Source organism: Oncorhynchus nerka, linkage group LG18, assembly GCF_034236695.1.
Source record: "Oncorhynchus nerka isolate Pitt River linkage group LG18, Oner_Uvic_2.0, whole genome shotgun sequence".
In the NCBI taxonomy this organism is placed as follows: domain Eukaryota; kingdom Metazoa; phylum Chordata; class Actinopteri; order Salmoniformes; family Salmonidae; genus Oncorhynchus; species Oncorhynchus nerka.
The window spans coordinates 49,467,022-49,494,954 of record NC_088413.1 but is presented as its reverse complement, the minus strand read 5'-3'; the positions used below and the strand labels follow the sequence as shown (position 1 = coordinate 49,494,954).

Genomic DNA, 27,933 nt, shown 5'->3' with positions numbered 1-27,933 from the left:
CCACGCAGAGGAACTACTGTGAGCGACCAGTAATCAGTTGGAAAACAACCGTGGAATACATGTGCCAAAGAAGAACATATTTTATTGGAAGTAACAAGTGAGACATTCGGATGCAAAGTAGATCGTTGCGCAAATCTTGAAAGCTGTGAAAAATAAGGAAATCAAACGTTAGTTCTTGGTTTGGGAACATAGAAGAACAACAGCATCATGTTTAGTTGGGTGAATAATGAACAAGGAGGCAGAAACAAGGACGGCGAGATGTACCAAACTGTAACGGAGGGTCTTCAACAACTTTACACCAAAAAAATATTACCATTGGAAGAAACGTACCTTTTTCATGATTTCCATTCACCGGCGTTGGAGGCAGCAGATTTTCAGAGCAAGCCAATGGTTCTACTGGTTGGACAGTATTCTACGGGGAAGACGACGTTCATAAGGTAGTCCATCCAGACATCTGCAACAGTTATGCAGCCTCATTTTTGTGACAACTGTATTTTACCTACAGGGCCTGCATGCCAAATTATTGAGTTGTTAAATAATCCCGAGGCAAGTACTTTGACAAGTTGAGCTGTCAAAATGTAAATGAGGAAACAACCACAGATGAAGGTTGTTGCCCTCTGCAACCTAATATGTAGTGTTAGAAAATGATCTAACATTATGTTGAGGTTGTAGATGGTTTGTTTAAAAAAATATATCTTTACCAATATTCCATGTTCACATTCAATACAACATGCATTAGACTTCCCATTGTCCTTAGATCAGGGGAGGGAGGTGCCACACTAACTGCTTCTTAGATATGTTTTTTTTTTTAAATGTCAAGACGTAGTGACATTAAATGTGTGCTGATGGGTGTACTCAAGGACTGGAGTTGGGGAACATTGCTTAGCGAGAACAAGTTAATCCACCAGCCTGTTCTTGATTGGTTGCTTTCCAGTTTCCCCCATTAATATCAATGACACGTCTGGTGACCATTGAAACTTAAGTCTTTTGTGCACTCCAGGTCTCCGAACAACCAACCACAATAGGTGACAAATAATAGAACCATTATAAACGTCTAACTTCTCAGTTTCAATGACAATTTTGAACACGTTATTTTTGACTCACCAGGCCTAGAGCAAACACTGTCAGTTTAGTAACTAGGTGAGCGGCAGGTTCTGCATCAAGATGGGACATGCAGCTTCACTATCTTTAGGAAAGGAGCCTCTGGTGGGCTGCCAGCCTGCGGAAAGTAGATGCACAATACTGAGAATTAGGTCAACACACCCCTTTTTGTCGCAGGGGTCACATCTCACATTGCAGATTATGTGCACACAAGAAGAAAAATGGTTTCAATTTAGTCAAATCCCTTTTATTACTTGACCTTAAAGTTTAAAAAAAAAGTTTTTAAAAAAGAAACTTGAGTGAAAATAGTTTCTTATCCTATGTAGACTACACAATTACTTGGTGTTTGTACTGCTCCTACACAATAGCGGATTTCATTCTTGCAGCGCTCAGTTACATCAGACAGAATCCCACCCAATTCTAAGGAATGTAATGATGAATCAGGGGAGTTGATCATTGCCTGATCCCAGATCTGTTTGTGCTGTCTTGTCAACTGCTATGGTCATTGTCAAGCTGAACGTGATGTGTTTGGTGGAACAATGACCACAGGAGTTGGCAAGACTGCACACAATGATATGGGACGAGACTAGGGTAGAAAACCATGAACAGTCCTCCTAAAGACATGTCTTCTCCTTTTGAGTGGATGTGGCCAAGGCAAGCTGGCGTTCCTCTTTTTCAAGACCTTTGACACAATGTCATCCTCTCACAGGAAGGGCTGAGTACCTGTAGCATGGCCAGAACTTTGCAGGAAAAACAATGTTTTTTTTGTCTTGGGGGGCATATATCAAGCACTCCGCCAGACATTTTCAACTGCCTTGGCAGTTGAAAATGTGCAATCCAGTTAAGCCCATATCAAATGAAGTGTTTTTTTAAAACACGCTTCTACACGCTGAATTTAGAATGCACATGAGCGAATGAGAGAACAGATGGGACGCGAGCATCTACGGCGTCATAGCTCTTCAAATTAGAAAGCAAGTCTATTTTTCTGGTGTCTATGCAGAGTAATGCTGGTCAAATAAGCAGATAGATTGCGTGGGTCGTTTTGTGGAAAAGGAATTCGAGGAATTATGATCTTCCCTATGCCAGACTAAAGATGTATTGGGCTGTAAGGTTTATCATCCTAGTGGTTAGAGCGTTGGACTTGTAACCGAAAGGTTGCAAGATCAAATCCCTGAGCTGATAAGGTAGAAATCAGTCGTTCTGCCCGTGAACAAGGCAGTTAACCCACTGTTCCTAGGCCGTCATTGAAAAATAACCATTTGTTCTTAACTGACTTGCCTAGGTAAATAAAGTCAGTCAAATAGGCTACAAATCAAATGTATTTATATAGCCCTTCTTACATCAGCTGATATCTCAAAGTGCTGTACAGAAACCCAGCCTAAAACCACAAACAGCAAGCAATGCAGGTGTAGAAGCACGGTGGCTAGGAAAAACTCCCTAGAAAGGCCAAAACCTAGGAAGAAACCTAGAGAGGAACCAGGCTATGAGGGGTGGCCAGTCCTCTTCTGGCTGTGCCGGGTGGAGATTATAACAGAAGTAATAATAATCACAGTAGTTGTCGAGGGTGCAACATATTTGAAAACAATTGCAGGTTACCTGTGTTGATTTCGATCATAGGCATATAGCCTAGGCAGGCTATGGCTGGGAAACTCGAGGAACCCCGATTTCAAGAGAGAATACTCTTATGAAGACGAACAAGAACAGCTGAATTCTTTCTAAACTTGCCCGAATTTACTAGCTACAACTCTCCTCACGTTCACCGAGGTAAAGACAGATTCAGGTTGGATATTCACCTGTAGTTTTCCTTATGTCCACAAACAGCAGTTGGGGACCATCAACGTAGTGACAAATCACATTTTTCAAATTTCAATAGCTCTTTAATCATTGGTCCTAAAACTTCTAGCTAATCCGATGGCATAGACGCACATTGCGCACACTTTCTTTTTTTGTCGGTTTACATCTCACATTATTTTACATTTATTTATTGTAATTTTTGAAATTCAATTGCACCCTGGTCATGTGACCCACACACCTCAAACAAGGTTCCTAATGTACACTGTGGGCTTAGACATTGCACACCCTTTCGTTTGCCCATTTGCATCACATGAGATGTTACGATCATTTTTAAAAGATTCAAATTTCAATAGCACCTTTTGTCTTATGACCTACTACTAACTACTTTCAGAATATCCACTGATTAGCCTTATATGTAGCACAACCTTTTGTTTGTCCATCTTCATCTCACACAATTTTACATTCATTGTCAATGTTTTTCAATGTTTCTAATTTCAACAGCTCCTTGGTCATGTGACCTACAACCCTCAAACTACTTTCAGAACTCACAGTTACTAGGCTTATATATTGCACACCCTTTAGTTTGTCTATTTTTATCTCAGGGGATTTTACATAAATGTGTCTGTTTCACTGTTTCTAATTTCAATAGCTCCTTGGTCATGTGACCTGCTGGACTCAAACAAGGTTCAGAATGTACACTCAGTGGGTGTACACATTGCACACCCTTTAGTTGGTCCATTTTCATCTCGCATGTTTTTAGATGAATTTTGTCAACTTTAGAATTGCAATAGCTCCCTGGTCATGTGACCAACTGACTTCAACCTAGGTTCAGATTGTCCACTAACTACCCTTCTATATTGCACACCCTTTAGTTTTTTAATTTATCTCACACAATTTTACATTAATGTTTCAAAATGTTAGATTTCAATTGCTCATTGGTCATGTGACCTACTGACCTCAACCAAGGTTAAGAATGTCCACTGACTACCCTTGTATACTGCACACTCTTTACTTTGTCCATTTTCATCTCAAGTGAATTTACATGAGTTTTTTTCGAAATTTAAAATGACAATAGCTCCTTGGTCATGTGACCTACTGACTTCAAACAAGGTTCAGAATGTACACTCAGTGGGTCTACACGTTGCACACCCTTTAGTGTGTCCAATTTCATCTTGCATGTTTTTACATGAATTTTAAAATGTTTTTAATTTCAATAGTTTTGTGGTCATATGACCTACAACCCTCAAACTACTTTCAGAATATCCACTGACTAGCCTTCTACACAGCACACCCTTCTGTTCGTCAATTTTCATCCCACACGATTTTACATTAATTGCCTGCTCCGCTCCCCTGAAGGACAGTGTCACTCACACACCTATTCACTTGGCCTTCTCCCTGGGGATTTCCTGACCCCCAGGCAGTCCCCCATTGACCTGGTGACCTCTGACTCCAGGCCTCTAGCCGTACACTCCCTGCCCGCCTACCTGCCCTCTCCCTGGGCCTGAGAGTATATAGCTTACTCCCTGGAACTATAGACCTCCAGGCCTCCACACCTACTCTCCCTACCCGGTCAACCCCCCCCTCTCCCTTGGCCTTAGAGCAGGGGTGGGCAAACTTTTTTTTGGGCTCAAGGGCCACGTCAGGATTTTGAAATTCAATGGAGGGACCAATTGTTTGTTAAAATCAATTTGCAGGGTCTTCCCGAGTGGTGCAGTGGTCTAAGGCGTCACTACAGACCTGGGTTCAATCCCAGGCTGTGTCACAGCTGGCTGTGACTGGGAGACCCATGAGTCGGCGCACAATTTGCCCAGAGTCGTCCGGGTTAGTAGAGGGTTTGGCAGGCCGAGATGTCCTTGTCCCATCGCGCTCTAGCGACTCCTGTGGCAGGCCGGTGAACATAACAAATAACTGTTTTATTATGGATTCTCATGGCAATTAAGTTGGCATATGCTGTGCTGTTTATGTGAATTGACAGTCTCCTCTCGCACGCAGATTTTGATGCCATTGACTGCGTCTGTGTGATTTCGACTAGGCAGATGGCCTAGCACTCCCATAGTAGTGTAGTATAGTATGTGGCATTCATATAAATGTGCATATGCAAGTATTCTTTAGTCGTTCTGCCTAAACAGAAAGGCCTAGTAATAGTAGGCGTTGGCCTGGTGTTTGTGCAGATGTTTCAGTCGGATGTTTCACTCGTTTCACTTGTTATATTACTTCATCTTCATCAACCATCATGCCAAGTCCTGTGTTGTATTGATGTAATGTTTTGCAGATCTCAAAATATAAATGTCCACAGTAGTGTTTTACTCTGTTCTGTTTCAGGTACCTGCTGGAGCAGGACTTCCCAGGCATGCGGATTGGCCCAGAGCCCACAACGGATGGCTTCATCGCTGTCATGTATGGGGAGAACGAGGGGGTTGTCCCTGGTAACGCTCTGGTGGTTGACCCCAAGAAACCCTTCCGTAAACTCAACGCCTTTGGTAACTCCTTCCTCAATAGGTAAAGTGGACAGTTTTTTTCTGTTTTTATTTATTATTACGGCTAACACTTTACATTAAAGGGGAACTGCACCCGCTGATTTGGCCTCGTTTTTTGGCTTGCTCAAGAAATGCTTTGTGGCCATGCCCGAAGCCAAACGTGATGGCTTGGGGGTGTGGTTTTGATGTGGGTGTTTTTTGGGTGTGTCCTTGCCACCACCAAGACACACCCATCGTCAGAACCTTGCTTGCAGCTGTTTCCCCCCATCCAATCACAACAAACAAACCTCCTGCAGGTTGAGTTCAATAACTACAGGCAAATGTATGGTGAGATGCCTGAAGAATCTTTGAATAGGTCAGTAGCCTACAGATTAATATGATAATGCATTTGCTGATTTTATGTAGATATTCTAAATGTTTTTTTGTTAAATTTTAAATGTAGTATCAGGTCCATGTAGAATAAACAAAACTTTACATAACACCATAGACGCAGTGTTCTGCTAATATAACTAACAATGTGTACCTTTCATTGTCATTCCCAGCCAATACAGATACTGTGCCTATCTGCATTTTGTCTGGTGGTAATCGTAAACTTGGCAAACAATTTATTGGTCATACCTTCCTGTGCGGTGTCCCGTATACAACAGGAGTTCCCTGATCCTGGTGCAGAATACACAGGGTTTCTCCCTCCCCATTTTGACTGAAGCCATTCAATTAAATAATAAAAAAAGACAATACAAGTCAAATTTGTCTAGTAAACTTTTAATGCTGAGTTCCAGGTCTCTTCATTCAGAGACATCAGTATCAAGCCTGTTTGTCAGTCTGGACTTCATCACATCATTTTGCAAGTCTCCATGTTCTGGCTCCATACATGTTTTTGTGAACACATACACTCATAGTCATTGTACTATTACCAATGGCGGTTAGGATAGGTGATATCTGACCAACAAACATACTATGTTGAAGTTTGAACAGGTCAGACTAAACCTACCTAATTCTGGTCTCGCCATCAGACGACTGAGGCTGGCTTCTGGCAATAGCATCTACAGTACTCTCCATCTGTAGAAATAGGCAGAGTTCATGCAGAGTTCATTTGTGACACATGGAATGAAAAGGGTGTTGCAAATACGGGACATTTCTGCTGTACTGTATTATTAGTAATCACCTTCAGCCGCACATTGTGGATGTGTTGAGTGGCAGGTCTCTCTCCATTCAGAGACGTCTGTACCAAGCCTGTCTGTCGATCAGGACTCCATCACATCATCTTGCAAGTCTCCAAGTGCTGGCTCATTTGATCCATCTGTGAACACATGCACACATAGTCACTGTTCTAATACCAATGGCAGTTAGGATAGGTTATATTTTACAAACAAACATACTATGTTGAAGTTTGAACAGGTCAGACTAAAACCTACCTAATTCTGGTCTATCCATCAACAACCGTTGGTGAGCAGACGAGGTGGCTGGAGGTAAGGTCTTTGCCAGCTCCACATTGGTTGGCATGGCAGCGTAGATAAGCTCCTGGCCCCTCATCAAATATACTGGTTACACACACCACACACACACACACACACACGATTACATTGTCAATGGTTGTTATGATTAGCCTGGTGCAACCAACCTGATCGCTGTGTTCACCTTTCTATTTCACTTCAGATATCATATGATGTGAAATGGAATAGTGAACACAGCGATCAGTTTAGGCTATGCCCTAGACATTATATGGATCTAGGAAGTAGAAAATAAGCAACAAATAATATCAGTTTAAATCATTTATGTTTCACTATTGGGTTATCAAATGTACAGTGGGGCAAAAAAGTATTTAGTCAGCCACCGATTGTGCAAGTTCTCCCACTTAAAAAGATGAGAGGCCTGTAATTTTCATCATAGGTACACTTCAACTATGACAGACAAAATGAGAAAAAAAATCCAGAAAATCACATTGTAGGATTTGTAATGAATTTATTTGCAAATTATGGTGGAAAATAAGTATTTGGTCAATAACAAAAGTTTATCTCAATACTTTGTTATATACCCTTTGTTGGCAATGACAGAGGTCAAACGTTTTCTGTAAGTCTTCACAAGGTTTTCACACACTGTTGCTGGTATTTTGGCCCATTCCTCCATGCAGATCTCCTCTAGAGCAGTGATGTTTTGGGGCTGTTGCTGGGTAACACGGACTTTCAACTCCCTCCAAAGATTTTCTATGGGGTTGAGATCTGGAGACTGGCTAGGCCACTCCAGGACCTTGAAATGCTTCTTACGAAGCCACTCCTTCATGGCCGGGCGGTGTGTTTGGGATCATTGTCATCCTGAATGACCCAGCCCTGTTTCATCTTCAATGCCCTTGCTGATGGAAGGAGGTTTTCAATCAAAATCTCACGATACATGGCCCCATTCATTCTTCCCTTTACACGGATCAGTCGTCCTGGTCCCTTTGCAGAAAAACAGCCCCAAAGCATGTTGTTTCCACCCCCATGCTTCACAGTAGGTATGGTGTTCTTTGGGTGCAACTCGGCATTCTTTGTCCTCCAAACACGACGAATTGAGTTTTTACCAAAAAGTTATATTTTGGTTTGATCTGACCAAATGACATTCTCCCAATCTTCTTCTGGATCATCCAAATGCTCTCTAGCAAACTTCCGACGGGCCTGGACATGTACTGGCTTAAGCAGGGGGACACGTCTGGCACTGCAGGATTTGAGTCCCTGGCGGCGTAGTGTGTTACTGATGGTAGGCTTTGTTACTTTGGTCCCAGCTCTCTGCAGGTCATTCACTAGGTCCCCCCCGTGTGGTTCTGGGATTCTTGTGATCATTTTGACCCCATGGGGTGAGATCTTGCGTGGAGCCCCAGATCGAGGGAGATTATCAGTGGTCTTGTATGTCTTCCATTTCCTAATAATTGGAGGAAATGGAAATGGAGGAAAACTCGCCTCCCTGCGGACCTGGCATCCTTTCACTCCCTCCTCTCTACATTTTCCTCTTCTCTCTCTGCTGCTAAAGCCACTTTCTACCACTCTAAATTCCAAGCATCTGCCTCTAACCCTAGGAAGCTCTTTGCCACCTTCTCCTCCCTCCTGAATCCTCCTCCCCCTCCCCCCTCCTCCCTCTCTGCAGATGACTTCGTCAACCATTTTGAAAATAAGGTCGACAACATCCGATCCTCGTTTGCTAAGTCAAACGACACCGCTGGTTCTGCTCACACTGCCCTACCCTGTGCTCTGACCTCTTTCTCCCCTCTCTCTCCAGATGATATCTCGCGTCTTGTGACGGCCGGCCGCCCAACAACCTGCCCACTTGACCCTATCCCCTCCTCTCTTCTCCAGACCATTTCCGGAGACCTTCTCCCTTACCTCACCTCGCTCATCAACTCATCCCTGACCGCTGGCTACGTCCCTTCCGTCTTCAAGAGAGCGAGAGTTGCACCCCTTCTGAAAAAACCTACACTCGATCCCTCCGATGTCAACAACTACAGACCAGTATCCCTTCTTTCTTTTCTCTCCAAAACTCTTGAAAGTGCCGTCCTTGGCCAGCTCTGCCGCTATCTCTCTCAGAATGACCTTCTTGATCCATATCAGTCAGGTTTCAAGACTAGTCATTCAACTGAGACTGCTCTTCTCGGTATCACGGAGGCGCTCCGCACTGCTAAAGCTAACTCCCTCTCCTCTGCTCTCATCCTTCTAGACCTATCGGCTGCCTTCGGTACTGTGAACCATCAGATCCTCCTCTCCACCCTCTCCGAGTTGGGCATCTCCGGCGCGGCCCACGCTTGGATTGCGTCCTACCTGACAGGTCGCTCCTACCAGGTGGCGTGGCGAGAATCCGTCTCCACACCACGTGCTCTCACCACTGGTGTCCCCCAGGGCTCTGTTCTAGGCCCTCTCCTATTCTCGCTATACACCAAGTCACTTGGCTCTGTCATAACCTCACATGGTCTCTCCTATCATTGCTATGCAGACGACACACAATTAATCTTCTCCTTTCCCCCTTCTGATGACCAGGTGGCGAATCGCATCTCTGCATGTCTGGCAGACATATCAGTGTGGATGACGGATCACCACCTCAAGCTGAACCTCGGCAAGACGGAGCTGCTCTTCCTCCCGGGGAAGGACTGCCCGTTCCATGATCTCGCCATCACGGTTGACAACTCCATTGTGTCCTCCTCCCAGAGCGCTAAGAACCTTGGCGTGATCCTGGACAACACCCTGTCGTTCTCAACTAACATCAAGGCGGTGGCCCGTTCCTGTAGGTTCATGCTCTACAACATCCGCAGAGTACGACCCTGCCTCACACAGGAAGCGGCGCAGGTCCTAATCCAGGCACTTGTCATCTCCCGTCTGGATTACTGCAACTCGCTGTTGGCTGGGCTCCTGCCTGTGCCATTAAACCCCTACAACTCATCCAGAACGCCGCAGCCCGTCTGGTGTTCAACCTTCCCAAGTTCTCTCACGTCACCCCGCTCCTCCGCTCTCTCCACTGGCTTCCAGTTGAAGCTCGCATCCGCTACAAGACCATGGTGCTTGCCTACGGAGCTGTGAGGGGAACGGCACCTCAGTACCTCCAGGCTCTGATCAGGCCCTACACCCAAACAAGGGCACTGCGTTCATCCACCTCTGCCCTGCTCGCCTCCCTACCACTGAGGAAGTACAGTTCCCGCTCAGCCCAGTCAAAACTGTTCGCTGCTCTGGCCCCCCAATGGTGGAACAAACTCCCTCACGACGCCAGGACAGCGGAGTCAATCACCACCTTCCGGAGACACCTGAAACCCCACCTCTTCAAGGAATACCTAGGATAGGATAAAGTAATCCCTCTCACCCCCCCTTAAAAGATTTAGATGCACTACTGTTCCACTGGATGTCATAAGGTGAATGCACCAATTTGTAAGTCGCTCTGGATAAGAGCATCTGCTAAATGACTTAAATGTAAATGTAAATAATTGCTCCCACAGTTGATTTCTTCAAACCAAGCTGCTTACCTATTGCAGATTCAGTCTTCCCAGCCTGGTGCAGGTCTACAATTTTGTTTCTGGTGTCCTTTGACAGCTCTTTGGTCTTGGCCATAGTGGAGTTTGGAGTGTGACTGTTTGAGGTTGTGGACAGGTGTCTTTTATACTGATAACAAGTTCAAACAGGTGGCATTAATACAGGTAACGAGTGGAGGACAGAGGAGCCTCTTAAAGAAGTTACAGGTCTGTGAGAGCCAGATATCTTGCTTGTTTGTAGGTGACCGAATACTTATTTTCCACCATAATTTGCAAATAAATTCATTAAAAATCCTACAATGTGATTTTCTAGATTTTTTTTCTTCTCATTTTGTCTGTCATAGTTGAAGTGTACCTATGATGAAAATTACGGGCCTCTCTCATCTTTTTAAGTGGGAGACCTTGCACAATTGGTGGCTGTCTAAATACTTTTTTGCCCCACTGTATCAAAGTAATAAAGTGGGTTACCTTCTGTATTTGTACAAATGATGAGCCTGTGAAAGCTGTTTCCGCTGACAGGTGAAGGTTGATGGCCGGATACTTACCAAAATGTGTCTAACTGTTCCATTCATAGGAATGCTCAAAGCGAGAGCATTTCTGCATGATGCTGATGAGGGCCTCCTTGCTGGTCTTCTCTAGGCTGCAAGCTGGACATCCCTCAAGCACCTGCAGCGTGCAATCTTATGAGGTGGTGTTGCCTGGGAGGGCCTGTGAAAGGGTGATATAATTGACGGCCGAGTGGTAAATTGCATTTTCTTCTAAAGAAAGAACAACGTTTTTTGCTAGTGCAGTTCATGACCAAAATGACGACTAGTTATAACTGCTTGGCTGGGGAATAAGCCTACTAGTTTATTAAGCCAGGTATTTTTTTATACTACAATTCACAACATACCTTACCTGTCATTGTTGATGGAGCCATCTTTGTCATCAGGGCAGTAACTCGGGTCAATATCAGAGGCCTCATGATGGCGTGTCCTTTTCATAAGAGTCGAGGGAGATTTTGGCAACAATGGAGGAGGTGTCACAAGGGTAATTAATCCATGACGCACATTTATTTGGAGGTCTTCCCTGACAAGCTGTGAAAATAGCAAGTGAACAGTGAATGAAATGATTTTTCGAGGTCAATTGCAATCATATTTCTGGACATGTTAATATGCCTACCTTTGCTCCTTATGGTACGTCCTGGCATCCGTTCATAACCAGGGGATCAGTCTGCACCCAACTGCACTTTGTCTAACAGAACAACAGGGTCAACGATTGTGATCATCCCTCACTTATGCATATAGTTACGGAAATAACGTGATCACGTTTGGAAGCTAATTCTATGCTTTACCAATGTAGACTGACTGGCTCCAAATTGGATTCAGGCCGGTGACACCGTTACACTATGCAACCAAATGCGACATGTTTTGTTATGGCCCTGGGTTGGTTTGAGTTTGTTGCTGCGAGTTCGAACACTGTTGTAGTCACACGGGGCGGGAGGTAGCTTAGTGGTTAGAGCGTTGGGCCAGTAACCGAAAGGTTGCTGGATCGAATCCCCGAGCTGACAAGGTAAAAATCTGTAATTCTGACCCTGAACAAGGTATACCCACTATTCCCCGGGAGGCTGTCATTGTAAATAAGAATTTGTTCTTGGATCTACCCATCCCAGATCCGGGAGAATTGTCATCAACTGGCACTAATTATCATAACGCAACGGACACAAATATTGCTAGAAAATGTAATCACAAGTGAAATATATGAAACACAGCTTAGCCTTTTGCTAATCACCCTGTCATCTCAGATTTTTAAATTATGCTTTACAGCCAAAGCAAGACAAGCATTTGTGTAAGTTTATCGATAGCCTAGCATAGCATTATGCCTAGCTAGCATTATGCCTAGCTAGCAGCAGGCAACCTGGTCACGAAAATCAGAAAAGCAATCAAATTAAATCGTTTACCTTTGATGAGCTTCGGATGTTTTCACTCACGAGACTCCCAGTTAGATAGCAAATGTTCCTTTTTCCCCAAAATATTACTTTTGTAGCCGAAATAACTCCGTTAGTTCTTCACGTTTGGCTGAGAATTCAACCGGAAATTGTGGTCACGACAAAATATTCCAAATTAGCTCCATAATATCGACAGAAACATGGCAAACGTTGTTTATAATCAATCCTCAAGGTGTTATATATCTATTCGATAATATATCCACCGGGACAGGTGGCTTCTTAGTAGGAAAGAGAGAAACAATGGCCGCATTTGTCTTTTACGCACATCACTCTGAGAGCCTCCAGCTGACCACTGACGCAATGTTGACGTTCAGGCTCATTTCTCAAAATAAAAGCCTGAAACTATGTATTGTGACACTAGACACATTAGGGAAGCCATAGAAAAAGGAATCTGGTTGATATCTCATTCACTGCTCAATAGGGACGCATAGGAACACAGAGCTTTCTAAATAAGAATCCCTTCCTGATTGGATTGTTCTCAGGCTTTCGCCTGCAATATCAGTTCTGTTATACTCACAGACAATATTTTACAGTTTTGGAAACTTTTGTGTTTTCTATCATAAGCTGTCAATTATATGCATATTCTAGCATCTTGTCCTGACAAAATAGCCCGTTTTACTTTGGGAATGTTATTTTTCCAAAAATGTAAATAATGCCAATTCAACAGGTTTTAACTGACTGCATCTTAGGTCAATCTGGCGACATCACAATCATGACTAATTATTTGCCTACTTCTGAAAGGTTATCGTGTTTTCAAGCCAAATCCGAGTTGTGTTGAGGTAGGCTAACATTAGCCAGCTAGCTGGGTAGCTGTGCTAGTGACCTTTTTTAAATATTTTTTTTTACCTTTATTTAACTAGGCAAGTCAGTTAAGAACAAATTCTTATTTTCAATGACGGCCTAGGAACAGTGGGGCAGAATGACAGATTTGTACCTTGTCAGTTCGGGGGTTTGAACTTGCAACCTTCCGGTTACGCTCTAACCACTAGGCTACGCTGCCGCCCCAGGGACTAACAAACTCCAACCACGTATTCTGTATGGTAGGGTCCTTCAGCAGGGCATGCAAACCATAGTTGTGCATCCTGCTGGAAGCATGCATTGCTGAGCCGGAGGCATGGTCATTCCATATGGGGCTTTTCAGTCTCAATGGCCATGATCCTTTGAGCCCATTCGGGGAGACGAATCAACGGAGCCCCATTTAATGAAGGGGGAAAAGTGGGCGGAGGGGCGATTTGCACGTGTAGTTTAGCAAAAGGGGGCATGAATTATTGACACCTTCATTTACTTGTTAAAACTCAGTTTTAGACGAGGCTGAATTTATGATGACAAATTCCTACACGTTGTAGTCAATACTAGAATATATGTTGCTGACTCATATCGATGCGACAGGCCTTTTTCAAAGAGATTAGTTCAGGGGTGGGCAAACTTTTTGGCTCGAGGGCCACATCCGGATTTTGAAATTCAACGGAGGGATGCATTTTTCCCGGGGACCAATTGTTTGTTAAAATCCATTTGTGGGGGCTTTCCGAGTGGCGCAGGCCTTCACTACAGACCCGGGTTTGATCTCAGGCTGTGTCACAGCTGGCCGTGACTGGGAGACCCATGACGCGGCGCACAATTTGGCCCAGCGTCGTCCGGGTTAGAAGAGGGCTTGGTTGGCCGACATGTCCTTGTCCCATTGCGCTCTAGCTGGATTGAATTGCCCGGTGGGACGTGCTTTGCCCCCCCCCCCCCCCCCCTTTGATTAGTTCGTTTTTAGGGGCAGCTGTTTTTTATGTTGCTCTCACAAAGCTGCTTTCACATTTATGTAACAACAATATTGTAACAAGTAATTAGTGTTACACACAGGTAGAAGCATAGAATTACATTACTTTAATTTGAAGGATCCGTGGGTATAAGAGCAACTCAATGTCAGGGGTTACCCACATAGTTACAATTATTACTGAAATGCTGTGGCATGTGGAACTTTCCATTACATAAATAGGCAGCTGAGCCTTGGCGGAGGCTTTGAGCAGAGATATATGTGGAATTGCCAACATCCCCCCCTAGCTGATACCTCAAGGTGAAGACATTTTCCTTGATATGAGGATTGATTACAACCAGACACCACCTCCCACTGCCCCATGATCTATTATCTTCTCTACGTTTACCTCCCTCTCTCACTTGTCCTAATAAATCAGACGTTAGTGACATGGGGGTCCCTATTCATTATAACATCCTGTATAATTCATTCGTGTGCAACGAGAAAACAACATATTTGAAATTGTTTTTTTTTCACATTCTAAATATGTTTTGTTGACTACATTTGTCCAATCCTGCATTCCTGCAGTGCAAACAAACAAAAAAAGAATTTGCTTTTCTCTCTCTGTGGTTAGAAGGTTTGGTTGGATCCATTTTTTTAATGTAATCATGTTTTAAAAAAGCAGAAGTTAGCGATTTTATTTTGGTATTGTCGTCCCATTTCTTCCTGTCAGCCCAGCCCTTTTGACATAGCTGTCATTTTTTTTCTGAAAACAGTTAGGAGAGGGAAGTGACTGTCACTTTTCCTTTAGTGCATGCTGCAACCACAATATCTTTGATGTCTGTTGTTGGCTCAGTCAAGAGGTTCTCTTAGCTTTAACTTTAAACAAACAACACTTGTCGGAAGCATGTTTCCTATTTCCAGATGTTTGTAATCCATGGGAAATGGTTAAGTACTTATATGACACTTGGCCAAGTTAAGGTCAAAGACATTCCTGACAGGACAGAGGACATCTCCTCCTTTCCAGAGGAACCTCTGACAATGCACATTGTTTCCAGTGGACGTTAATGTGCGTCACACAAGATGTCACTTGGAGTATCAGTTATTTTACATAGCGGAATTTATAGAGCTTAAGAAGGCACACTGGTTGCATACTAGACCTACATCATGTTTTATTTTTGCAGTTGAATCCTTCCTGCCCAAGTGCCCAGACAAAAATAATAGACATCACCGGTGTTGGCCTGAATCTGCCAACAAGCCAGATTTACGGCGATCACTAAAGCCATCTCTGTTACCATCACACGCGATCTGATCTGAATGGCTGAATCACTGCTCTTCCCAAAACATACCAGCTTAAAAATGGGGAAGAAAGGGGGTAAAAAAAATAGGAAGAAAACATCCTTAATATGTTTTGACAACCTGAGTTTAGCAGGGTGTTTTTCTGGAGCTGCTCTTCAATTCATGTCTGTAACCTTGTATTGTGTTTTCTCTTCTCCTGTAGGTTAATCTGTTCCCAGATCCCTAACCAGGTCCTCCGGGGTATTAGTATAATTGACACACCAGGAATCCTGTCTGGAGAGAAGCAACGCATTAGCCGAGGTCAGTAGCTAGCTATCGAGCTGAGATGTGGCATTGATTGGTACAGGAGGAAGGTCTGTATCAATCAAACTACCCAACTTGGGAGAGCTATGGTTGTACATTGCTTTAAGAAATCAAAGTTGTTTTGTTTATGATGAATCAATTGAACAAGTCTATGCTTGTTTGTATACATTTCACAGGTGCAGATATTTAACATACTGGCTTTTTATTCAACAGTGCACTAATTTGATAAAACTAATGGTAAATGGGTAGTAATCAAGTGCGATTTTTAAAGTGTCAAAGCATGGGTTGTATGGCTGTGTTAAGTGTGTTGTGTAGTTCTTGTCAACGGATAGGTCACTCTATGCCAGCTGTTTGTCCTAATTGTACCAATATTACATCTGATAATATCACAACATGATGCAATGCCTCCAGTGCTGTAGTTATGTTTTCTCCATAATTAGAATCCAACATTGGCTTTCCAAGCCTCCACTGGAGACCCTGAGATATGAAGTCATACTGAAGTAGGTCTTATGACCCTGCTACGCTGCAACCATTGGGCAACTGGCGTTGCAGTCAGACATCAGCCATGGAGGGAATGCTTCCTTTAAAAATCAATGAAAGCTGCTCTACTGCCCATGTTGCGCTCATGTTGCGTCGCGTCCAATGACAGCATCCAAGCTCAATAATCGAGGTTCAATTCTTGATGCCTGCATTCATTCTATCTTGTGAATTGAAATTGTGAAAAAAAACTTGATTTTGGCTGCTTATCTTATTTGGATATCCATTAGCTGTTGCGAAAGCAGCAGCCGCTCTTCCTGGGGTCCACACAAAACAGGAAACATGTCAATACAGAATGTTAATAGTAACTCAAAACGAGCAAGTGTTTACTGGTTGCTCAGGAGGGAAAAGGGAAGTCAGATCTGTGGGAGACATTTGACTTACTTGTGGAAACTACTGGAGGGTATAGGAGCAACCATTGTGTGAGTATTATGTGAGCCAAACCGTTACTGTTAGATTACAATGTTATATTTTTTTCTGACCATTTGGAACAATGTAAACAACCCTAAGTGAATCAGAGAGTCTGTTCTAACAATGTTTTATATATACACTACCGTTCAAACGTTTGGGGTCACTTAGAAATGCCCTTGTTTTGTAAAGAAACGCACTTTTTTGTCCATTTAAAAAAATATATCCTTAAATTGATCATAAATACAGTGTAGACAATGTTAATGTTGTAAATGACTATTGTAGCTGGAAACAGCTGATTACATTTATTTTTTTTTATATCTACATAGGCATACAGAGGCCCATTATCAGCAACCATCACTCCTGTGTTCCAATGGCATGTTGTGTTAGCTAATCCAAGTTTATCATTTTTAAAAGGCTAAGTGATCATTAGAAAACCCCTTTTGCTATTATGTTAGTGTAACTGATGTGAAATGGCTAGCTAGTTAGCGGTGGTGCGCGCTAATAGCGTTTCAATCGATGACGTCACTCGCTCTGAGACCTTGAAGTAGTTGTTCCCCTTGCTCTGCAAGGGCTGCAGCTTTTGTGGCGCGATGGGTAACGATGCTTCGTGAGTGACTGGTTGATGTGTGCAGAGGGTCCCTGGTTCGAGCCCAGGTTGGGGTGAGGAGAGGGACGGAAGTTATACTGTTACATTAGCACAGCTGAAAACTGTTGTTCTGATTTAAAGAAGCAATAAAACTGGCCTTTAGACCATAGTACGGTGGCAAAACCACTTCACACACCAGCGTCACCTGGCATGTTTTGGTCTCAGAAATTCAACCATATGCAACCACCGCTCACACTGGGGTTAGCTTAGTCCTAACTATTCATGACCACAGCTCACACTGGGGTTTGCTTAGTCTGACGTGAATTGGGTCATGAGTGGGTTTTATATGTAACAGTAGAAAAGGGCGGTCCATGACACCTAATCTGGGTCTGGGCTCACGGGGGTGTGAAGGTTAATATCACATTACATCTTTTCACAAATAGTTTCATGTTTAGTCATGTACTTTTCACAATATATTTCACAATATTTAGATGTAAACTTGATAGCTGGGGAATGTACCAATATGTGTGTTTCCTGTACCTCATGAGATCACCAAATGAAACACACTCAACATGACTGTCCCTTAAGTGTCCAGGGATCATTCTCAAAAGCAGAAACAATGTTTAATTCTACCATTTTGGTGAATTAGGTGTCTCCAAGTGTCCATTGTTCTCTCTCTGTGCTCTCTTTTTCTGCATGACCAGGGGGAAAGAGTCTCCGCCAGGAATTTATAACCTGAGATAACAGAACCTGGGTGTAGGAGAGGGGAGGTAGCCATGATCTACACCCAGAAAGGGCCATGTCATGACAAGATCTACAGTGCATTTGGAAGGAATACAGACCCCTTGACTTTTTCCACATTTTGTTACATTACAACCGTATTCTAAAATTGATTTTCACTTTGTCATTATGGGGCATTGTGTGTAGATTGATAAGGAAAATGTTTGTTTTTTTGTCCATTTTAGAATAAGGCTCTAATGCAACAAAATGTTGAAAAGGGGAAGGAGTCTGAATACTTTCCGAATGGATTGTATGGATGATTTACAAAGCCAGGCACATTTAACAGTTAGGCTATTGATTATAGACCTACAGTTGAAGTCGGAAGTTTAAGTACACTTAGGTTGGAGTCTAGTTTTGGCAAGTCGGTTAGGACATCTACTTTGTGCATGACACAAGTCATTTTTCCAACAATTGTTTACAGACAGATTATTTCATTTGTAATTGACAATATCAGTGTGTCAGAAGTTTACATACACTAAGTTGACTGTGCCTTTAAACAGCTTGGAAAGTTCCAGAAAATGATGTCATGGCTTTAGAAGCTTTTAATAGGCAAATTTACATCATTTGAGTCCATTGGAGGTGTACCTGTGGATGTATTTCAAGGCCTACCTTCAATCTCAGTGCCTCTTTGCTTGACATCATGGGAAAATCAAAAGAAATCAGCCAAGACCTCAGAAAAAAATGTAGACCTCCACAAGTCTGGTTCATTCTTGGTAGCAATTTTAAAAAGTGCAAATCAATCCCAGAACAACAGCAAAGGACCTTGTGAAGATGCTGGAGGAAACCGGTACAAAAGTATATATATCCATAGTAAAACGAGTCCTATATCGACATAACCTGAAAGGCCGCGCAGCAAGGAAGAAGCCACTGCTCCAAAACCGCCATAAAAAAGTCAGACTACGGTTTGCAACTGCACATGGGAACAAACATCATACTTTTTGGAGGAATGTCCTCTGGTCTGATGAAACAAAAATAGAACAGTTTGGCCATAATGACCATCGTTATGTTTGGAGGATAAAGGGGGAGGCTTGCAAGCCAAAGAATACCATCCCAACCGTGAAGCACGGGGGTGGCAGCATCATGTTGTGGGGGTGCTTTGCTGCAGGAGGGACTGGTGCACTTCACAAAATAGATGGCTTCACGAGGAAATAAAATTATGTGGATATATTGAAGCAACATCTCAAGACATCAGTCAGGAAGTTAAAGCTTGGTCGCAAATGGGTTTTCCAAATGGACAATGACCCCAAGCATACTTCCAAAGTTGTGGCAAAATGGCTTAAGGACAACGAAGTCAAGGTATTGGAGTGGCCATCACAAAGCTCAGACCTCAATCCTATAGAAAATCTGTGGGCAGGACTGAAAAGCGTGTGCGAGCAAGGAGGCCTACAAACCTGCCTCAGTTACACCAGCTCTGTCAGGAGGAATGGGCCAAAATTCACCCAACTTATTGTGGGAAGCTTGTGGAAGGCTACCTGAAATGTTTGACCCAAGATAAACTAAATAAAGGCAATGCTACCAAATACTAATTTAGTGTATGTGAACTTCTGGGAATGTGATGAAAGAAATAAAAGCTGAAATAAATCATTCTCTCTACTCTTATTCTGACATTGCACATTCTGAAAATAAAGTGGTGATCCTAACTGACCTAAAACAGGGAATTTGTGCTAGGATTACATGTCTGGAATTGTGAAAAGCTGAGTTTAAATGTATTTGGCTAAGGTGTATGTTATCTTCTGACTTCAACGGTATGTAGTGCACTACTCTGGTCAAAAGTAATGCACTATGTAGCGAATAGGGTGCCATTTGGGACACATACCATGGGGATATGGGCGTTCTTCTACATCTGTTGTTGGTTGCTCTCTGTGTACAGCTGAGGTTGCATTCCTCAAGCTCTAGCCATTTAAACATTCTTTCAATGACTCATCATAGCATCACAACATCGGTAGTTTTCATGTTGAATTATATTGTACATTTTTAAAGGCCCACTCCTCAAAATCACAGAGTGGGCGTTTTTGAATATGACTTAAACATCATGGCCAAATTAAGTCATTCATGATTACTGGACTTGGTGAACTCGGAGTAGTTATCAGAATAAGAAGTGGTATTGATATATTTCCAAGTTCCAATTGATTCAAATTAGTTTTCAAGTTTGTTTCATGAGTGTCCGTCTATACCAATGTCCTCTGAGTACTCTCTCACGTCATTACATCGTTGACAGTTCCCACACTATCCTCTCTCTCAGAACTCCTCCTAAATGGCTTGGCCCTTTTAGGCTGCTCTCATTTTTAATAGCCTTGTAATCCCTGCCATTTGTGTGTGTTAGCAACACAGCATTAAAGGGAAATTGATTGCTGCTCGAAGGCAACTTTTTACATTTTCCTTTTGAAATTGAAGCACAATTATTTGAGGATTATTGCTCATTCAAGAAAATCACAATATGCGTCGTCTTCCAGGCAATCATTTGATTGTAACGTCCTTTGCAAATGCATGTATGCACACTTTTACTGGGGACCGTCTAACGATACTTGTCAATGGGCCAGCATATGATACGCCTCCTGAAATCTGTAAGACGATCTAGGTGTCTGTCTTTGTGGACCCATTTTCATTACACCCTGACATGGTTTATTTAGAAAAGGAGTGCCACAGCTGCCACATGCACATTTTGTTGTACCTGTCCCTGTAGGCTAGTGTTTGAACCTCCAATAGTGTGTATTTAGTCAACAGAAACATAAAGGATATATATCTGTCATTCATATGTCAAGCCTCATTCTATTTCAGGAGGCCCAGAGTGTAGTCATTGGTTGGCTGTTGTATAAACATTAGTGGTGACCTTTTAAAGAGATGGTGCGCTCTTTTTCTACTTACCCAGTCAGATGAACTCTTGGATACTATTTGTATGGCTCAGTGTCCAGTTTGAAGGTAGTTTCACTAGCATTTAGCCCAATGATTGGAAGTCTACCGGAACAGCTAGCATAGCTGCAGAGACATAAAACTGGTAGCGGAGAAATACAATTGGTATCTATGAGTTAATCTGACTAGAAGTAGAAAAAGAGCTTAATTGCCAAAATCTTGCACTATCCCTTTTAAGCCAGCAGCATGCCACCCTGCATACCACTGCTGGCTTGCTTCTGAAGCTAAGCAGGGAGTCCTGACTCTCTGAGGTCATTAAAGATCCCATGGCACTTATTGTAGGAGTAGGGGTGTTAACCCCGGTGTCCTAGCTAAATTCCCAATCTGGCCCTCAAACCCTCATGGTCACCTAATAATCCCTAGTTTACAATTGGCTCATTCATCCCCCTCCTCTCCCCTGTAACTATTCCCCAGGTCGTTGCTGTAAATGAGAATGTGTTCTCAGTCAACTTACCTGGGAAAATAAATAAAAGATGGTGCTTCCACCCTTGGCCCACTGTAGAGATCTTAGTTAGAGGATGTATAAAAATCGGACTGTCTGATTATTTGTTTGTGTTCCATCTATCTTTTCAAGTGCAGGAAATCGTCACATTGCAATAGATTGTAAATCAGATGTTCTGCAGACAAGACTGTAACCAATAGCAGTACAGCTACAGTGGGGCAAAAAAAGTATTTAGTCAGCCACCAATTGTGCAAGTTCTCCCACTTAAAGATGAGAGGCCTGTAATTTTCATCGTAGGTACACTTCAACTAATGACAGACAAAATGAGAGAGAAAAAATCCAGAAAATCACATTGTAGGATTTTTAATTTATTTATTTGCAAATTATGGTGGAAAATAAGTATTTGGTCACCTACAAACAAGCAAGATTTCTGGCTCTCACAGACCTGTAACTTCTTCTTTAAGAGGCTCCTCTGTCCTCCACTCGTTACCTGTATTAATGGCACCTGTTTGAACTTGTTATCAGTATAAAAGACACCTGTCCACAACCTCAAAACAGTCATACTCCAAACTCCATTATGGCCAAGACCAAAGAGCTGTCAAAGGACACCAGAAACAAAATTGTAGACCTGCACCAGGCTGGGAAGACTGAATCTGCAATAGGTAAGCAGCTTGGTTTGAAGAAATCCACTGTGGGAGCAATTATTAGGAAACGGAAGACATACAAGACCACTGATAATCTCCCTCGATCTGGGGCTCCACGCAAGATCTCACCCCGTGGGGTCAAAATGATCACAAGAACAGTGAGCAAAAATCCCAGAACCACACGGGGGGACCTAGTGAATGACCTGCAGAGAGCTGGGACCAAAGTAACAAAGCCTACCATCAGTAACACACTACGCTGCCGGGGACTCAAATCCTGCAGTGCCAGATGTGTCCCCCTGCTTAAGCCAATACATGTCCAGGCTCGTCGGAAGTTTGCTAGAGAGCATTTGGATGATCCAGAAGAAGATTGGGAGAATGTCATATGGTCAGATGAAACCAAAATATAATTTTTTGGTAAAACTCAACTCGTGGTGTTTGGAGGACAAAGAATGCTGAGTTGCATCCAAAGAACACCATACCTACTATGAAGCATGGGGGTGGAAACATCATGCTTTGGGGCTGTTTTTCTGCAAAGGGACCAGGACGACTGATCCGTGTAAAGGAAAGAATGAATGGGGCCATGTATCGTGAGATTTTGAGTGAAAACCTCCTTCCATTAGCAAGGGCATTGAAGATTAAACATGGCTGGGTCTTTCAGCATGACAATGATCCCAAACACACCGCCCGGGCAACGAAGGAGTGGCTTCGTAAGAAGCATTTCAAGGTCCTGGAGTGGCCTAGCCAGTCTCCAGATCTCAGCCCCATAGAAAATCTTTGGAGGGAGTTGAAAGTCCGTGTTGCCCAGCAACAGCCCTAAAACATCACTGCTCTAGAGGAGATCTGCATGGAGGAATGGGCCAAAATACCAGCAACAGTGTGTGAAAACCTTGTGAAAACGTTTGACCTCTGTCATTGCCAACAAAGGGTATATAACAAAGTATTGAGAAACTTTTGTTATTGACCAAATACTTATTTTTCACCATAATTTGCAAATAAATTCATTAAAAATCCTACAATGTGATTTTCAGGATTTTTTTTTCTCATTTTGTCTGTCATAGTTGAAGTGTACCTATGATGAAAATTACAGGCCTCTCATCTTTTTAAGTAGCAGAACTTGTACAATTGGTGGCTGACTAAATACTTTTTTGCCCCACTGTATATCAGTTATAATTGATGTTTATCGAAGAGTGATACCTCTTCAATGTTAGCTGAGCGTCATGATTGTATTTTTTATTTTTTTCACTCAACAGGCTATGATTTCTCAGAGGTGCTGCGATGGTTCGGGGAGCGGGTGGACCGCATCATCCTCCTCTTTGACGCTCACAAACTGGACATATCAGACGAGTTCTCTGAGGCCATCAAGGCCTTCCGTGGCCAGGACGACAAGATCCGCGTGGTGCTGAACAAGGCTGACCAGGTGGACAGCCAGCAGCTGATGAGGGTCTATGGAGCTCTGATGTGGTCCCTGGGGAAGGTGATCAACACACCCGAGGTGGTGAGGGTCTACCTGGGTTCGTTCTGGGCCAAACCCCTGCGGAACACGGAAAACCGTAGGCTCTTTGAGGCAGAGACGCAAGACCTCTTCAAGGACATTCAGGGCCTGCCTCGGAATGCTGCCTTACGCAAACTCAATGACCTCATCAAACGGGCTCGACTTGCTAAGGTAATAAGCTGCTACGGTAACTCTACCGTTACTGTTCTCCCCACTCTGCCCTGCCAAATCCTGTGCTTTCTGCCCAAATCAGCTGCTTCTGAAAAAGCTAACAGGGATCTAAATAAATAAACAAACAAACAAACAAAAACAGGAATCCCACAGCTCTCTGTATTTCTTCCTTCTATGCTGAGAGTGTGTGAGTGTGAGACCATGTGATGTAGTAAAGCACTCTGTACCCCCAGGTTGGCCATATTCCCTGGTCAGTGGAGAATGTATGACGTCCTAACAAAAAACTAAGACCCTGCTTACCCACCCTCTCAACCTCTCCCACCCTGTCCCTGCCAGTCTGTCTGCCATGTTTACGCCGACCTTGTCTGTCTTTGTCTGTCTGTTTGTCCATCCCACAATGCCTGCCTGCTTCCGAGAGGAATAAACATAATATGGAAACTAAAGGCAAAACCTTACCTTGTCCCCTGGAGCGAACTTCCTTCCCTTTATTGAGGACATGTTAGTGTAAACATTGGTGTGAATGTTCCCCTGGCAAGGACATCTTAAAAGGTGGAGTTGCACTTGCGAACACATTGATAACCCTGCTGGTCCAACAATGCTTGGAGAGGTTGAAGGACCCTGCTGAATGAATGCAATCAACTTCTTTCCGATGTGTTCTATTTTTAACCCACCTTATCATTTCCCCTCATACAATTTGAGTTCACACATACTGTGCAAGTCTCATTATGAAATCAGATGAAAATATCAAAGCATGGAGAAGGAAGGGAACCACACAGATGTAGACTGAGTTTGCTCGACAGCAGCATGACCCCATACCTACAGTTTAATAGGAACTTTATTTGAATATGTAGAAAGCTGAAATCTGCAAATGAATTCAAAAGACAAGTGGTTCATGCTAAAACATACTAATACATTACCTCTCTCTCTCTCTCTCTTTCATAGGTGCATGCTTACATCATCAGCTACCTGAAGAAAGAGATGCCGTCGTTGTTTGGGAAGGAGAAGAAGAAGGAGGAACTGATCATGCGACTTCCTGAGATCTACACCATACTGCAGAGAGAGCACCACATATCCGCTGGAGACTTCCCCAACGTCGTCAAGATGCAGGTCAGCTGGGTTACCATGGCTCCAGAGAATGAACGTGGTTATGTCCCAAATGGCACCCTATTTCCTATATAGTGCACTACTTTTGACCAGTGCTATCTGTGCCCTAGTCAAGAGTAGTGCACTATAAAGGGAATAGCGTGCCCATTTGGGACGCATGATAGGTTATCATCTAGGTGCAACTCAATGGCTCATCTGAAAATGCAGAGTATTGTCAAATATTTACCCTTAATCGGTTTAGTTAACTTGAACACCTCAAGGGAGTTGTGAGGCCGTACGTGTAGATTCAAGTAAAGGGGATAGATCGTCAACAATGAATCAGAACGTCATCGTTGCCGGACGTTTCCATCCAGTTGAAAGCGAGAGACGGCCACACCCCTGGCACTTCCCCAGCTCTGTGTGAACGCAGCTGTTTTCTGTCAGCTACACAGGAGAGCGAGAGCTAGGCCTCAGAGGTAGACTGAGCCTGGCTTTGGATTTGGAAGGGAGTAGCTCAACTCGTTGAACCTAGAAAATCATCACAACACTTGGACACGAGAGCATTGCAGCTGGTTATGAGACATTGTCTAGAGAGAATGCTCCACATTGAGCATGTTCTAGTATGTATGGATCCCCGAGGAGCAGTGTTATGCCCGGTCCTGTTGTTGTGTGTTGAGGAGAGGGACCACCCGCCATAGTCTCAAATTTCTCTGCATTTTAGTCATGGGAGTTTTACTTAACAAAATGTTCTACACAGCACCTCAGAGACCTGTCAATCAGAAACAGTCAAACAATGAAATGTAACCGTAACATACCCTTTGGTCAACCCACCGTTATCTTAACCCTGATATGATTTTAGGGTCCCTTTAATCCAGATCCTACCTGCACCCTACTTATTGGTTGTATGCAGGAAGCCTGTAATGTGTGATTTTAGGCCACAACAAATTACATTGATCTCTGAACGTTCTTTGTGTCTTTTTGTTTATATCTTTTGTTTATACAGGAGCAGCTCCAGCACTATGACTTCAGCAAGTTCCCCTCCCTGAAGATGAAGCTGATCGAGTCTGTGGACAAGATGCTGGCCAACAAGATCTCCGGCCTGATGACCATGATCCGCGATGAGGAGAGCAAGGCGCCACCAGCTATGGTGAGCGGCGGGGCCTTTGAGGGCTCCCAGGATGGGCCCTTTGGCCAGGGCTACGGAGAGGGCATCAGCGCCGGGTCTGACTGTGACGACTGGATCGTGAGCCATGACAAGCACAAGTACGACGAGATCTTCTACTCCTTGAATCCCATCAACGGGAAAATTAGTGGAGTCAACGCCAAGAAGGAGATGATGAGCTCCCGTCTGCCCAACACAGTCCTGGGGAAGATCTGGAAGCTGGCGGACTGTGATAAAGACGGCATGCTGGATGACGAGGAGTTTGCCCTGGCGCAGCACCTGATCAAGGTGAAGCTGGAGGGGTACGAGCTGCCCTCTGAACTACCTCAGCACCTGGTGCCTCCCGCTCACAGGAAGAACGAGGTCGCTGACATCCTCTACAACCACGATGCGGACTAAGGACGAGCAAAAGAAACACCAGTGGAGGACACTCCAACTCTGTTGTGTCCCAATGCCCAAACTCATACATTATGTAGTATGATGTGATGTTTTGGCCATGCATACTAAGTAGTGTGCTAGTGTGAATATTGGGAAATAGGCAGTGATCCAGTCTTAACAGGAAATAAAGCGGGGGGGAAATTTGACTCAAAAACAAGCAGTGACCTTACTAAAGTTGGAATTAAAAATGTCTTTTTTTGACCCAAAGCTTTTATTTTCATCAATGAAGGATTTATTTAAAAGATTGACACTGCACTTTAGTTAATTAGTGAAGGTTAGTTGTATAAGTATCCAGGAACGGTGCTTACCATACAATGCCTACAGTACCATTCTGCCACACAATTTCACAATTGTCTCAAATATGTTTAGTCTGTAGTCAAAATATAGAGAGAAAATATGCGGAATTGTATTCTTGAACAAATACATCCTGGGAAGCTGTCTGGGTGAGATACAGAGGAAGTTTTCACATGGAGAGGTTGATGTCATAGACTTGACAAAGGTTAGAGTGCATCTCCTCTCGTTTTAAGCGGCTTGGCCATTTTACCTACCGGAAAGAGATTTCTATTTTCAGAGAGCACAGTCTGGTTTTGAAAAATCAAGCATTGAGGCAATGGTGGTCTTTTTGCAAAAAAATAAACAGTTTGGATAACAAAATCAATGTTGTCCCATGTTTGTGTGCTTAGGACAGGAGTGGATTCCTTGAGGACACGTCATTGATACTCGCAACAAGTTTATGAATGTTTGTAACATTGTTATTGAAATAGTTTAAGTGATATGCATGTTCATCTCTTCAGCCTTAAAGCCACAGTCTGACATTTAGGCAATTTAACCCCTTTTTTTTCTACTTACCCAGAGTCAGATGAACTTATAGATACAATTTGTATGTCTGTGTGTGCAGTTTGAAGGCTGTTGAAGGTAGTTTCTGGAGCCATTGTTAACTAGTGTTAGTGCTATGACTGGAAGTCCACAGGAACAGCTTGTTAGCTACCTTCAACTTCCTCCTCTCTGTAAGTAGAAAAAATGTTGCGCTGTCCCTTTAAAACTTCTATGCAAATCCTGTTTTATTTCACTTTATCCAGGTATTTATGATCGGAGAAATTTCCGTATTATTCACCCAAAACAGACCTGTCCTGAGGCAGAATTCATGTTTTCAGAACATAGTTTGCAGGGCGGGGCAAAATAGTCAACCTAAGATCTCATGCATTCAACACTGTCTGTCGCTCTTGGGAGATGTGCTTGAGTGTAAATTCCTGCCTGTCAACATTGAAGGAAAAAAAATGATATTGTATAATTTCCTCTCTTGGGAGGTGGAGGCTCTTTTTGCTTGTGTTGTAGAAATGTGTTGCGCATTCTAGTGATTTACTCATTCTAATGATTTATTTTTGGCTCACTAAACATGTCCAAATTAGCTGGAAAGGGAGGTGAGTTATGAATATACAGGAAACTCTATATCATATGGGTCAAACCACACGTGATGCACTGAAACCCATCTGAAACATTTTTGATTTCTCCTTTGTCAAGATAATCCATCCTCCTAACAGGTGTGGCATATCAATAAGCTGATTAAACAGCATGATCATAACACAGGTGCACC

General features: G+C 43.2%; 1 protein-coding gene and 1 long non-coding RNA gene across 2 annotated transcripts; one reads left to right on the top strand and one right to left on the bottom strand.

The window, feature by feature from the left end:
* Window positions 1-56: 56 nt before the first annotated feature.
* On the bottom strand, window positions 57-418 carry LOC115146029 (uncharacterized). Its single transcript, XR_003866084.2, has 2 exons — window positions 331-418; window positions 57-143 (listed from the first exon to the last, which is right to left on the bottom strand). It is a non-coding gene; the product is annotated as an uncharacterized LOC115146029 (long non-coding RNA).
* ehd4 (EH-domain containing 4) lies at window positions 136-26,997 on the top strand. Its single transcript, XM_029687780.2, has 6 exons — window positions 136-437; window positions 5,218-5,394; window positions 15,583-15,680; window positions 23,244-23,656; window positions 24,599-24,763; window positions 25,743-26,997. Exons 1-6 carry the CDS (start codon window positions 208-210, stop codon window positions 26,298-26,300), a joined length of 1,641 nt encoding a protein of 546 aa, XP_029543640.1. The 5' UTR covers window positions 136-207; the 3' UTR covers window positions 26,301-26,997.
* The last annotated feature ends 936 nt before the right edge of the window (window positions 26,998-27,933 follow it).

Bases quoted from the DNA above. Each gene is read 5' to 3' on its own strand.
- ehd4 (XM_029687780.2), top strand. From the start codon at position 208: ATGTTTAGTTGGGTGAATAATGAACAAGGAGGCAGAAACAAGGACGGC. The intron at 438-5,217 runs GTAGTCCATCCA...GTTCTGTTTCAG, and splicing joins GGGAAGACGACGTTCATAAG to GTACCTGCTGGAGCAGGACT. The intron at 23,657-24,598 runs GTAATAAGCTGC...TCTCTTTCATAG, and splicing joins AACGGGCTCGACTTGCTAAG to GTGCATGCTTACATCATCAG.